This window comes from Triticum aestivum, chromosome 1D, assembly GCF_018294505.1.
Source record: "Triticum aestivum cultivar Chinese Spring chromosome 1D, IWGSC CS RefSeq v2.1, whole genome shotgun sequence".
Classification (NCBI taxonomy): domain Eukaryota; kingdom Viridiplantae; phylum Streptophyta; class Magnoliopsida; order Poales; family Poaceae; genus Triticum; species Triticum aestivum.
The window spans coordinates 316,466,752-316,479,762 of NC_057796.1; the positions used below are offsets into that span (position 1 = coordinate 316,466,752).

Consider the following 13,011-nt stretch of genomic DNA (forward strand, 5'->3'; position numbering starts at 1 on the left):
TTGGATATGATTGAACTTTCGGATTTTTCGGCCGAAGATCTGATTAACTGCACAAACATGCTATGTTTACTTTATCTTGGTGTATATTCATATTAAAAGATTTATTTGTCCATGAAAGTAGTTTTGCTTACAGCCCATGGGTATAATGTTTAATCAATGTGTTTGTCGGATACAAGACAGGGTTCAGCTATTCTTTAGATGAAACATCAAATTAAGGGCAAGACGCAAGCAGAGACATTCCCATTTATATATTTTGGAGATGGTTCAGTATCTAGCCCCTTGACATCCTTGCTTTGGTATCTGCGAGGATGCAATGTATGCGCTTCAGCTCGGACTTGAGGGCCTCACCTTGTCAAGGACTTGACACAGAGAACTAGCTTCCTGGATCATGTTTGCGCCTACTTTTTGCAGAACGATAGTTACCAACTGCAAGGGTGCCTCAATATGATAGGTGGCTTGCTTATTCCCTTAAGTTGAATCATTGGATAGATGAGTAGGGGGAGAGGACTGGTCGGTGCCTCGAGGACCATCTCGACCGCACTTGCATGTTGTAGACCAGGAGCTCACCGAGGTTGCCACACCTTGCTGCCTTATGGGTCATCATAGTGATGGTGGACGGCCGAGCTTCATGGAGGAGCTGAGGCGAATCCCTGACAGGATACTTGGCAGGTTTTATGTGATGCAGGGCAAGAAGGGTGACAACCAGAGCACGGTAAAAAGGTAAAAGCACACACAAGAGTTCTATGTTTTCCTTTTGTCCACTTTCACTTTCATAACAAGTGTGTCTCCTATTGCAACGCATGGGCAATTTTTATTTTTCTAGTATATCAAACTAAGTGGAAAAACATGTATTCAACAAAATGACGAAATTTCAAGTTTTTTTTTGAAATTAGGCAAAAGATTTGCCATTTTCATTGATTAAAAGAGAAGTTTTAGAGGTTAAGGCCAAAGGCCGAATTACAACAATCACTCTCACAGCATTATGTTATTCAAATGCCTTGCTCCCGCAATGCTCCAAAGTGAGGTCGCCTCTTTAATCCTAGAAACGACGACTCCCACCGGAACGGCATTATTACGAAAGATTCGTACATTCCTCTCTTTCCATAACTCCCAAGAGATTAGCAGCATCAAGGAAGCAAGCGGCCTTCGCGATTGGGTCTTCTTGTTAGCATTGTGGCTCCACCACTCTTTAACGAAAGTGGCGTCACTCCAATCAGAGTCAAGGTGGACATGTGAGACCCTCTCCCAAAGGGAGACAAACTCAGAGAGGTGTTCAACAGTGATGCCCTGAAGAATGTCCACCTAGGAAGTCCAGAAGTTATCCACCTGGGAAGTCCAGAAGTTATAGTGCAGAGCCAATCGAACCAAGCAATTCTTCTTCTTCGACAAGTCATAGATTTTGGGAGCTATGTCCTTGGGCCTAATCCCATCAAGCCAAGTATGGCAAGATTGTATAGAGAAACACCAGAGAACATCCTCAAACAGACATAGAAGACAAAACGTTCATGCCCAATTGCCCAAAACAAATAACGTAGGTGAACACCAATCAGCCACACCAAAAAGGGTAAAGCACAGGTAAACATCACACAGTAGTGGAACTTACTGCCGGATTTATAAGCATTACTGACAGGTAAACATTCAGCACACCATACATAATTATCAGGCTTGTACTTCGATGTGATGTGCGCCAGGATCAACCATTTTCATTAGACACTTCAAAAAAAGGTACTCAAATCCCCACAGCTGAATGTAATATAAAACAATCAGATGCAGCAAAGGAGCAGGTACAAACGTAACGGAAGCAATTCAAAAAAAATGAGAATTATTCCTGGCTTGGTGCGTCCTTAGAAACCTCCATGGGCTCTGCTACTTCTGCTGCATCTCCTTTCTTGCCTATTAAAAGATAAAAGAAACTCTGTGAGTTCAAGGGACTCGAGACAGATGTAAACCAGTCTAGCAATCAGGAAAAGAACTCATGTATCAGCAACCAAACAGAGCGGCATGTATAGTGTCAACCAAGCAAACCTTTCTTTTTCTTGCCACCACCCTTCTTCTTTGACTTTGTGCCCAAAGCCAGCCAAGCCTTGATCTCAGCATCGCCCTCGATGGATTTTGAGGGCTCCAATTGCTGTAGTGGATGTGAAGTTATCTTGTCAGACCCATTTGGCATCAACAACACGGTGAACTTGATGTGGGCAACCAGGTCACCTGCATAAACACCAGCAATTAAGAGACGAAACAAGCATGAAAGGGAGACTAATTAACATCAGATAAGATGAGCAAAAATGACAAATGAACACAAACAATTCAGACACTTCAAAAGATATACAACCCCAAGTGACTTTGACAGAAGTTACAGGGCAAATTCTAAAATATGTCTAGTGGATTATCATAACTACCTTGCTTCTCATGTAGAACAGGGTATGGCTGCAACAGCTCATGATTCATGCATTCTACCAAACCTAAGCGTGCACGCTTCTCCTCCAGCGCCCTGCCACAATTCAGAACATAGGTTAGTAGACTAAAATAATGGGCACACAAAAAAAATTAATGTGCATTCACACACCTAGCAGTGAATGGCATGATTGGGAACTTCTGGCTAATCTCACTGAAGATGAACCTTGATGCCTTCATCTTCAAGTGATAGTTCTTGTCTACAGCTCTCTTGTAAATAGTGGTCTGCTTCTCATCCAATAGCTTCGGCTGTGAATTACAATTCAACATAAATGTAAGAAAACATGCAAGCCAAAATATCATCATGCCAATAACATCAATTATCACCTTTCCCTCGCCAGTGCTGGTGACAATATCAATTGCATACACTTCATTTTCTTCAAATTCAGCATCATCCACCTTTGTATCAGCATTTGAAACACTAAGTACCACTTTGTTACCATCGATGACGAATTGTTTCAGCTGATGGCTAAGAACTCCTTCAACAATTTTACAATCATAAGCAGCAGCAACTTTCTGAATTGCTTCAGTGACATCCTTATTCTGCAGAAAATATAAGGAGCGGATTACTAATAAAACCAACATATCAATAGACCATTACAAAGAGAAAGGAGAAGACTAGTCATCCAGAGAGAAATATCAGCAACCATGCAGTGAAAGAAAAAGAAGATAACTCGTGAAAGGCAACCAATGGGATAATCTGTACATAATGTACCTTCTTGCCAGGTCTAACAAGCCTCATTGCAACTTCTGCTGCTGTGTTTGCAGCAGCAAGAACATTAGCTGCTCTTCCAGTAACCGGCCCACCTTTGATGACATGTGTATGAGCCACCACAGCAATAAAACCATCAATATGGCAAGCCATATCGCTGTCAAATGAGAGCAGAATCATCAAGGCATGTGGTGAAATAATAAGATAAGCACATGGTAGAAAGGTTAAAGGGAGTCATACATCTTCACCATGTCATTTTCTTCGAGTACAGAATCGTCAGTTGCCAGTGGGGAGAAATGACAGACTGTGTTGTTCACAGATACACATGTCGGGAAAGCAATGCCCCTTTCAATCTTCCTCTTCACGTTCTTGTAGACATTCCCAGTTTGCCTGCCATCAACAGGAAACACCATGTAATCAGGAATCCAGCAAGGAAGATGTTATGAAAGACAAAACTGGATGCATTACTCTGTTATGAAATTGTCACCCTTCTCACAAATGTCAACAATCTTGGCTTTCGGCTTGCACTCCGACAATACCAACTTCAGAGCCTCTGTTCCACAATAAATATCAAGTAAGAATCAGATATCTAGTGACATCATACATATCAATCATAAATGCACATTCACATGCCATGGCTCATCCCACAAAAACAGCCCAATCCGAGACACTGAGAACCTCACACTACAATTACAGCCTTTCTCAGCACAAGCACACTGGATTCTAAAATTGCATGAAGGTGAACGTAACAGAGTAGGGTGAGTCATCACCAACAAAAGCAAACAAAGAATGAATTGCACACTGAATTTCGAAATTACATGAAGGTGAACATTACAGAGTAGAGTGCATCATCACCAACAAAATGGAGCAAACAAAGAATGGCGTGCGCTGAATTTTGAAATTACATAGAGGTGAACATAGCAAAGTAGACTACGATATCACCAGCAAAATGGAGCAAACAGAGAAAGACGTGCACACAGAATCTTGGATGTTACATGAAGGCCAACCGTGCACATAACAGAGCAGGGTGCAACATCACCAACAAAACGGAGCAAACAGAGAAAGACGTGCACACTGAATTTTCAAATTACATGAAGGCGGACTGTGAACATAACAGCATAGAGTACAACATCACCAACAAAATGGAGCAAACAAAAACTGCCAGTGTCATAAAACTACAACCAGAGCATCAGGACTCTAATCATGTTAATAATCTCATTCCTCTGCAGGGAGCTGTATGGATAGTCCTTAAAACTTGCAGAGCTACTAACCAAACAGCTAAATTCAGCGATGGGTAACAATACACACCCTAACCTGGGACAGCTGCCCCGATAACTAAAAATCGCATCGCGCGCTACAGCAGCAGACAGCAGACAGCAAACGAGAGAGTTTAGGGAGGCGGGATTACTGTTGATGATCTCGGCGGCGGTCTTGTACTTGGTGACGACCTCGTTGGAGGAGAGGTCGAGCTCCTTCTCCTCCCTGACCTCCTCGTCGGACGACATCTAAAAAGGACCCGAGAAGGTTAGAAAAATGGCGACGGAAACGCCCGGGGAAGGCACGAAGCCGCCCGAATCGAGCGCCGGACGCGCGAGAAGGGCCTGGGAATTCCTCACCGTTCAAGCCGGACGGGGGATGCGGGGCCTGGGGAGGGGAATCGGGCGGCGGCGGCGGCGGGAGGGCGGAGGTTTTAGGGTTAGGGTTTGGGAGGGCGAGGGGTTTGGGGCTTTGGCGTCTCGGGAGGGGGCGGATTAGAATGGAAGCGGGGGCTCGCGACTGGGACTGGGGGATAGGCGGTGGCGGCTGCTTGTAGTGGCTAGGGCTCGGTGCAAGCGACCCGCGCGTGCAGAGACGAGAGACGCTGAGCTGTGGGCCCAGGGGTTGGCGTGGATTTAGGGCGTGTCGCCGTTGGGTTGAGTGGGCCAAGAAGGCCCGGTGGTTCTAGCCCATACTTACAGGCGGACCACGCGAGAGTTGTTGTGGCCGGCCCAGGGAGCCACGTGTGGGACACTTGGATCGGCCTCTGCGATTCGAGGGATTCTTTGTCTCAAAAGAAAAATGATGCACCCGTCAAAAAAAGAATATGAGGGATTCTCAATGGGAAATGATTAGGATCACCTGGCGGATAACGATGCGTGCGTCCGCCGCCTCCGTGGCCGTTGGATCTGATTTTAATCATATAGCTAGGTTTTGCAATTTGTATGGTTGTTGAGGTCTTTCCCCGCAATAATTAGGCCTCATTTGGTTCTAAGGGATCCCGAGAGGATCCCGGCCTTTTCCCCGGGTGGGTAAACCACGAGCTAAGTTGGGCCCAGGGAAATAGACAGGCCCATTTCGTTGGATGCGAGGGGAGAAGATCCCTGGCCTTGCCACAGCCCCGTCCCCGAGTCAGATCTCTCGGTGTCGACGGGTTAGGGAGAAAACCCTCGCCTCGTTCGCTTGCGACTCTCCTCGCGACCGAGAGTCGATGGCCTCCGCCTTGAGCCTCCATGCCTCCCTGTATGACTGGAAAGCGACACCCCCGCCCCCTCGCTCGAGAACCGCCTCCACACGCCACTCCTCCGGCAGCGGCAACGGTGATGGTGACAGACTGGGTCGTCATTCAACTCCCCTCAGCCTGAAGCTTTTCTAGCATTTTTGGGACGTGATCTTCTCCCCTCTCCTCTATTGTCCAAACTGACGTGCCGATATCCTCGTGGTGGGGGAGAGGACCCCCTACGTCCATGGAAATCCCCTCGTGGGGGATTAGAGCCCTGGGTTACCTCCTCCTTGGAACCAAAATAGGTCCTAGTGTGTTGCGGGATCTGGATCCCCTCGAGAGCAGTCGCACTCGTGCTCCTCTCGAGCTCTCGTCAAGCCGACGCCTCTTCACGTTGCTGCGACCGCCAACAGCTATGTTTTTAAGGCGGTAAGGCGAGGCGAGGCGCTGGGGGGCGCCTCACCGCCTAAGCACTAAAGCGTAAGGCGAGGCGACGCCTTAGACACGTGCATATATAATATATGGCAGCCAATTAGGAGATTTAACAACTAGCATCAACTTAATAAATTGTACATACATATATAATAGATGGCAACCAATTAGGAGATTTAACAACTAACGTTAACATATAAACTGTTACCAAAGCATAGGTCTCAAATCATCATGTGTATATGACAGAACGGCGCCTTTGAAGTTCAGCTTCATCCTCCTCATCAATATATCGCTCCATAGCTTTAAACTTTCTAGTGTTTAAGGAATTGTGCATCTCTATCCTAATCTCCATGGATGCCTCGGGACACTTATCCACATCACTGGAACCCCCAGAAAAAGTGTTGCTTTAGCCTTCTCACTCCACCATGGACTATCTTGCCACACAATGTACACTGGAGTAAATCTTTCCTCTCTAAATCTGGCCAGAACCCATACTTCCAGGCTGGATCATCTGATGTAGCTCTTCTCCTAGGATCATTGGCTAGATCCATCAGAGCAGGTACACCTGGCTACTGTCAAAGAAAAAGAGAGAAGAGCCAAATCACTAGAGCAGCCAGATCAAGCATGGGGAAGGAGAGAAGCAGTGGTGGGGCTGCTGCCTTGTGGGTGGAGAAGCAGATCTGGGAAGAAACAGATGCAGATGAGAAGGAGCAGGCAAGCACATCTAGCTACACTGTTGTGCATAAGAGAGGCAGCACCTAACAGTTAGTAGAGGAGCTGTGCATAACAGAAGTACAGAACAGGCAAGCATGGCAAGCTACACTGCTGGATGGAAGAAAGAGGAGAGGGGGGAAGGGGGAGAATAGAGGGCTGGATTCATACTTTGATGTGGTGCTGATCTGCTGGAAGAGGGTTGCGCCAGAGGAGGATGGGGAGGAGCTGCAGCCGGAGAGGAGGGGGAGGAACTGTGGCCGGAGGGAGGAGGCTGGCGGCTGCCGCAGATCTGAGGAGGAAGCCTCCGTCAATGGTCCAGAGAGGAGACAGGAGAGACCTCTCGCTTCACTCTCTCTTTCCCCTTCTCATAACTGGTCGCACCTGAACCAATGTTTCCCGCGCCTGTGTTCTCGCCCAGGTCAGTTTTCCCGCCTGCAATCTCTGTTTCCCTGCCTGACAAGCTAAGGCGTCTGATTTGGTCTGAGGCGTGCAAGGCGGCGCTAAGGCGGACGCTTCAGACGCCTTACAGCCTAAGGCGGACGGCTTACGCAACTGTCTAAGGCAAGGCCGACGCCCTGAGCCTGGAGGGCGCCCTGACGCCTAGGCGTCGCCTAAGCGACGCCTTACGGACGCCTTAAAAACATAGCCAGCAGCACGCCGACGAGGTCGTCCGCGGCTGCTGTCGCCCGCCTCCACCATGAACGTCGTCCGTCGCGGTGCGCCTGAGCACAAGATGTATCCGTTGTCCCGGGGGAGCACCAGCGTCCGTGTCCACCATGAGTTCCTACGTTCGGCGACGGCGTGTTGCTGCTAGCTGTCAGCGTCCACCGCGAGTTTTCGCGTCCGGCACCGGCGTGTAGTGAGTTTCTGCAGCATGGTCTCTGTTGCAAAAAAAAACTGTAACAATTTGCAAAAAATCCAACAAGACCTTTGTTGCAAAAATAAATAAATTGCAACAAGATCTTTGTGACAAAAAACTGAAACAAGACCTATGTTGCGAAAATAAGCTGCAACTTGAACTATGTTACATTTTTTCTGTTTCTGCAACATGACATGTGTTGCAGTGATAGAAGATGACGCTCGACCGCTCGATCCACCACAGATCTAAGATCCGCCGACCGACGCGTTGCAGGGCCCTTCTCAAATCGCATAATAGAAAATCATAGGGACTTAACACGGCACACAGAAGCGCTCCATGCTGAAGTGTCGGCCATGCTGAATGCCATTCAGTTCGTGGAGGCTCAAGGAATGAAACGTGTGGACGTTTGGTGTTTGAAACAAACTGTCTCGCACTCCAACATATGGTATCTTCTACTAGCCTTGATCACGACCCTCTTGGCATGCTTTTCCGAGATGCAAATTACCTGCTCCAAATAGATTTTATTGATTATCGGGTCTCATATTACCCTAGAACTTGTAATCAACCAGCTCACACTACAAAAAAAAAGACACATCCGTGACATTTTGGGCCGAACGAATTTTTTTTCTGTCATACATATGACACTTCTATGACGATAATTGTGACAAAACCCGGTATCATCATAAATGTGGTGGGCTCCTACTTCTATGACAAAAAATCATGACAAAAAATGGGCTTTTCGTCCTGGGCGGCCCGGAGACGCAGCTGTATGACATTCTTTGGGCCGTTCATGACGGAAAAAACCGTGGTAGAAGCGAGGGGGGGATTTCAGGGAGTTCCCGGTTACGGTGGGAGGTCGGGGGCCGAACGATGCGCGTTTCTCTCGTACATGTACGCGCGTGTGTGCGAGGCGTTGGATCTAACTGAACCCGAGCAAGGCGTTGGGCTCTAACTGAACTCGAGCGATTGCACTGCAGGCTACGCGTTACTGAACCCGAGCGATCGATCGATGGCTGTTAACTGAACCCGATCGAGCGATTTCTTCGCTACTGCTGCTAACTGAAGCTGACCGATTGGATGAACAGTGTGCGGTGGCGTTGCCTCTGGATGAATAGGACCCCGTGGTGTGGAGGGCTGGATGAACAGTAGACGATGGAGGGGTGCCCGTGGAGGGGTGGTTGAACAGGACCCCGTGGTGTGGATGGCTGGATGAACAGTAGACGGTGGAGGGGTGCCCGTGGAGGGGTGGTTGAACAGTAGCCGATGGAGTAGCGCGCGGTGGAGGCTGGATGAACAGGAGCCCGTGGAGGCTGGAGGAGGTCGACGGTGGAGATGAACAGTATCCCGTGGAGTCCTGTTTTGCGGTACGCCACACCCCTCCCGATGAACAGGACCCCCGTTTCGACCGTAGGAGGCCCGTTTCGTCCGTTTTGCGGTACGCCACACCCCTCCCGATCAAACAGGACCCCCGTTTCGACCGTAGGAGGTCCGTTTCCTCCGTTTTGCGGTACGCCACACCCCTCCCGATCAACAGGACCCCCGTTTCGACCGTAGGAGATTCGTTTCCTCCGTTTTGCGGTACGCCACACTCCTCCCGATCAACAGGACCCCCGTTTCGACCGTAGGAGGTCTGTTTCCTCCGTTTTGCGGTACGCCACACCCCTCCCCATGAACACGACGCATTCCGTTGCCTCCCCATAAACACGACGCATTCCGTTGCCTTCCCATGAACACGACGACGACGCTGTTTCTCCGTTCCGACCCAGCCATGTACACGAGCCCTCGCCGTACGTATGCGCGAGTAGGCGTTCGAGACCCTGCCCGTATGTACGTACGTGGCCGTATTTCTTTCTTGCACCCTGGCCGCTGTACGTACGTGTACATGCTACGTGCGCGCCTCTACTACGACACGTACGCGCCTTTACTACTACACGCGCGCGCCTCTACATCGACCAGTATATATGTACGTACACGTTCGCGACCAGAATGACAACGCTACGTATGCTTCGACCAGGTGGGTCCCGATTGTCAGGCACTTCCTTGCCTGCGAAGATGTAGCTGGTGGGTCCCAGCAGTCAGGGGGGCGAATCGTTTTGGTTTTTTTTGCCCGAACGCACTTCCTTGCGTGCAAAGATGTAGCTGGTGGGTCCCAGCAGTTAGGGGGCGAATCATTTTTTTTGCCCGGACGCACTTCCTTGCGTGCGAAGGTGTAGCTGGTGGGTCCCAGCAGTCAGGGGGGAAACGTTTTTTTGGCGAAATACGATGGCCCGTCCGGTGGGTCCCTGCTGTCAGGTGGAGGAATCATTATTTTCCGCGTAATAAGGAGGCACTTCCTTGCTGCCGCCGTGGACCCAGCTATCAGCCTCTCCACGTACAGTCCACGTCCGATGGAAGTCGTTCCTTGACCACGTTGACCACACCGCGCCGAGAGCACCAGGGCGGTGGATGACGGTGAGGCCTAGGAAGGGGACGACGCGGAGCCGGTGAAGACGCGACAGTGGTTGCCCACGCGGAGAGGAGTATGAGGGTTCACTCGTTCGGCTGCGGTGTGAGGCTGTCGTCGCCGCAGGGCCTGGCCAGCGGTGGGAATAGTAGGGGGCGGTGAGGCCTCCGCGGCAGCACAGCCGGCCACGGGAGGCAGGAGCAGGCGGCACGACCGGCGCTGCTTTGGGCGGCTGGAGCAAGAAGACCAGAGGTTGAAGAAGCACTACGGCCGTTGGATGGACATCGTACAGTCACTGGAGCTAGAATCGTTCATATTGACTAAGTTGACAAAGTCCTCCGTCCCCGTCAACTTAGTAGGCCCACAAGTCAGCCTCCCACCAAGGTGGGTCCCCGCTAGCAGGGGGAGTATTCATTTTTTTGTGCGTAATAAGGAGGCACTTCCGGTGGGTCTGAGCTGACAGCGGGGGGAACGTTTTTTTCGCGAAATACGGTGGCCAGTCCGGTGGGTCCCAGCAGTAAGGGGGAAAACGTTTTTTTGCGAAATAAGGTGGCCCGTCCGGTGGGTACTTGCTGTCAGGTGAAGGAATAATTATTTTGTGTGTAATAAGGAGGCACTTCCTTGCGGCCGCCGTGGACCCAGCTGTCAGCCTCTACACGTACAGTACTCTTCCGATGGAAGTCGGTCGTTGACCACGCCGCGCCGAGAGCACCAGGGCGGTGGACGACGGCGAGGCCTAGGAAGGGGACGATGTGGAGCCGGGTAAGACGCAGCAGTGGAAGCCCGCGCGGAGAGGAGTACGAGGGTTCACTGGTTCGACTGCGGTGTGAGGCTGCCGTCGCCGCAGAATAACAGGGGGTGTGGGTGAGTGGAGGGATGGCCTGGCCAGCGGTGGGAGTAGTATGGGGGCGGTGAGGCCTCCGCGGCAGCACAGCCGGCCACGGGAGGCAGGAGCAGGCGGCACGACTGGCGCTGGTTTGGGCGGCTGGACCAAGAAGACCAGAGGTTGAAGAAGCACTACGGCCGTTGGATGACATCGTACGGTCACTGAAGCTAGAATCGTTTATATTGACTAAGTTGACAAAGCCCTTGGTACGCTCCAACTTAGTAGGCCCACAGGTCAGCCTCCGAAACGGTGCGCCCCAGATGTCAGGGGGAGGAATCATTTTTTGGGCGGCCGAAGCTAAGAATATCCGAGATTGAAGAAGAAGCGTGACATCCGTTGGATAGACATCCAACGGCCACTGCTGCTAGAACCGTGTGTTGACTATAATAAGTTGACAAAGCCTTGCATACGCGTCAACTTATTTTTTTAGGGTACGCGTCACTTAGTAGGCCCACAAGCGTGTGGCAGAGAACTTATAGCCCATTTGCATTTTGTAAGAATGTACAGCCCATTTTTCAATTCTAATGGAATTTACAACAGCCCATTACTGTTTGTTAAAAGTACAGCCCATTTTCTAGCTAGGACAACGATTAATAATGTCAACCAACCGTTTAAGACAGAATTCAATAAAATTTCCCACATTTTGATGGGATCCGAAATATTTTTATCCCGAAATTTCTAGTCAGATTAAATATAAATTTGTATTACGTAAAAATCCAACGAAACATTGCGCGCGCAACAATGAAAATTTAAGATTTTCAAAATCAATAAATAATATTTTATAAACTAATTTCGTGTTTGGTGCATTTTTATAGTTACTGCCCAGTTTTTATAATTACATCCCATTTATTATTTTTTAAAGCCCATTTTCCTGTTAAGCCTAATGCATCCCTCCTAGGAAAGATTTGCAGCCCAGCGGGGCGGAGAATAACAAGTTGACCTTGCCTGGGTATTCCTCAAAAAGACATATAGCTGGGCTAGCCATTTTCATCTTGAAAAAATTAGTATCTGGGCTGGATATCTGGCCTGGGCTAGACGGGCCACAGCCCGCCCAGTTAATACCCTACTCTCCTCCGAAGAACTACGAAATCATCGCCAAGAAAAACTCTGCAGTGCTCACGCCTCAAAAACACAAATACTGCTCGAGCTGCTTGGTCCCAGCTGTCGGCCGCACCTTGTGCAATTCTCTCGTTTATATTGACTACATAGGTTGACAATGGTGTGGGACCGTGATGTCAGGAAACCAGGAGAAAGCAAAAAAAATATAGTTGTACATAATAAGGAGGCACTTGCGTACGTACGGCTATGGCCCTTGTGGGTCCCTAGTGTCATCCAGTCAAAATAAAGTCATCTCCTGAATCCTCATGTTCGTTGACGATGTTAATAATGCTCGGCGCCACGGCGAGCGCAACAACTCGAAGGACAACGGAGAGGGCCTCGCGGGCCCTACGGATGGTCTGATACAACGCCCGCTGCTCATTCAGGAAGCCAGGATCATCGGACACCTATGAGCACCTTCGAGAAACTGAGACGGCATGAAACGGTAATGCCGCGCTTGGGAGCTCTGGTTTATTTCAAACCTGTATTAACATATAAGTGTAATTTACTCGTCATCGAAAACAACGCGTAAAATACAGGCGTAATGAAACCGAGGGCCCGAGGTCTGTAAGTAAAACCGGCGGGTTACGCGTGTAATTTGAGAGACCGGTGTATATTTTACGAGCACTGCTATATGGACGACATTACCAGACGATATGCACGACGTGCGTATCATGCCATCCATGGGCAAGGCTGAAACAACAGCTAATGGCTGGATTAGCAATCGTGCGAGTGTCGTTCAGCGTTTTTATCGTGTGTGAAGTACTTCCGATATTTTACTAGTCGAAATCGACCAACCAAGCGCCTTCGCCCGAGACCATCTGCTTTAATTTACAAGCGTCAGTTTTGCAAGCGGTTTTGGTTGGAAAACGATGATCCAATCACGGCCTAATATCATGAGTTGGTCGGAAGATCATATGGTTTCACGTCTAAC

The 13,011-nt window shown here is 49.4% G+C and overlaps 1 protein-coding gene across 1 annotated transcript; it reads right to left on the reverse strand.

Moving 5' to 3' along the window:
- Window positions 1–1,590: 1,590 nt before the first annotated feature.
- On the reverse strand, window positions 1,591–4,980 carry LOC123181724 (ERBB-3 BINDING PROTEIN 1). The gene is made up of 10 exons (XM_044594048.1): window positions 4,783–4,980; window positions 4,575–4,671; window positions 3,635–3,719; window positions 3,407–3,556; window positions 3,170–3,323; window positions 2,782–2,997; window positions 2,567–2,703; window positions 2,400–2,491; window positions 2,026–2,208; window positions 1,591–1,893 (listed from the first exon to the last, which is right to left on the reverse strand). Exons 2-10 carry the CDS (start codon window positions 4,669–4,671, stop codon window positions 1,823–1,825), a joined length of 1,185 nt encoding a protein of 394 aa, XP_044449983.1. The 5' UTR covers window positions 4,783–4,980; the 3' UTR covers window positions 1,591–1,822.
- Window positions 4,981–13,011: the final 8,031 nt, after the last annotated feature.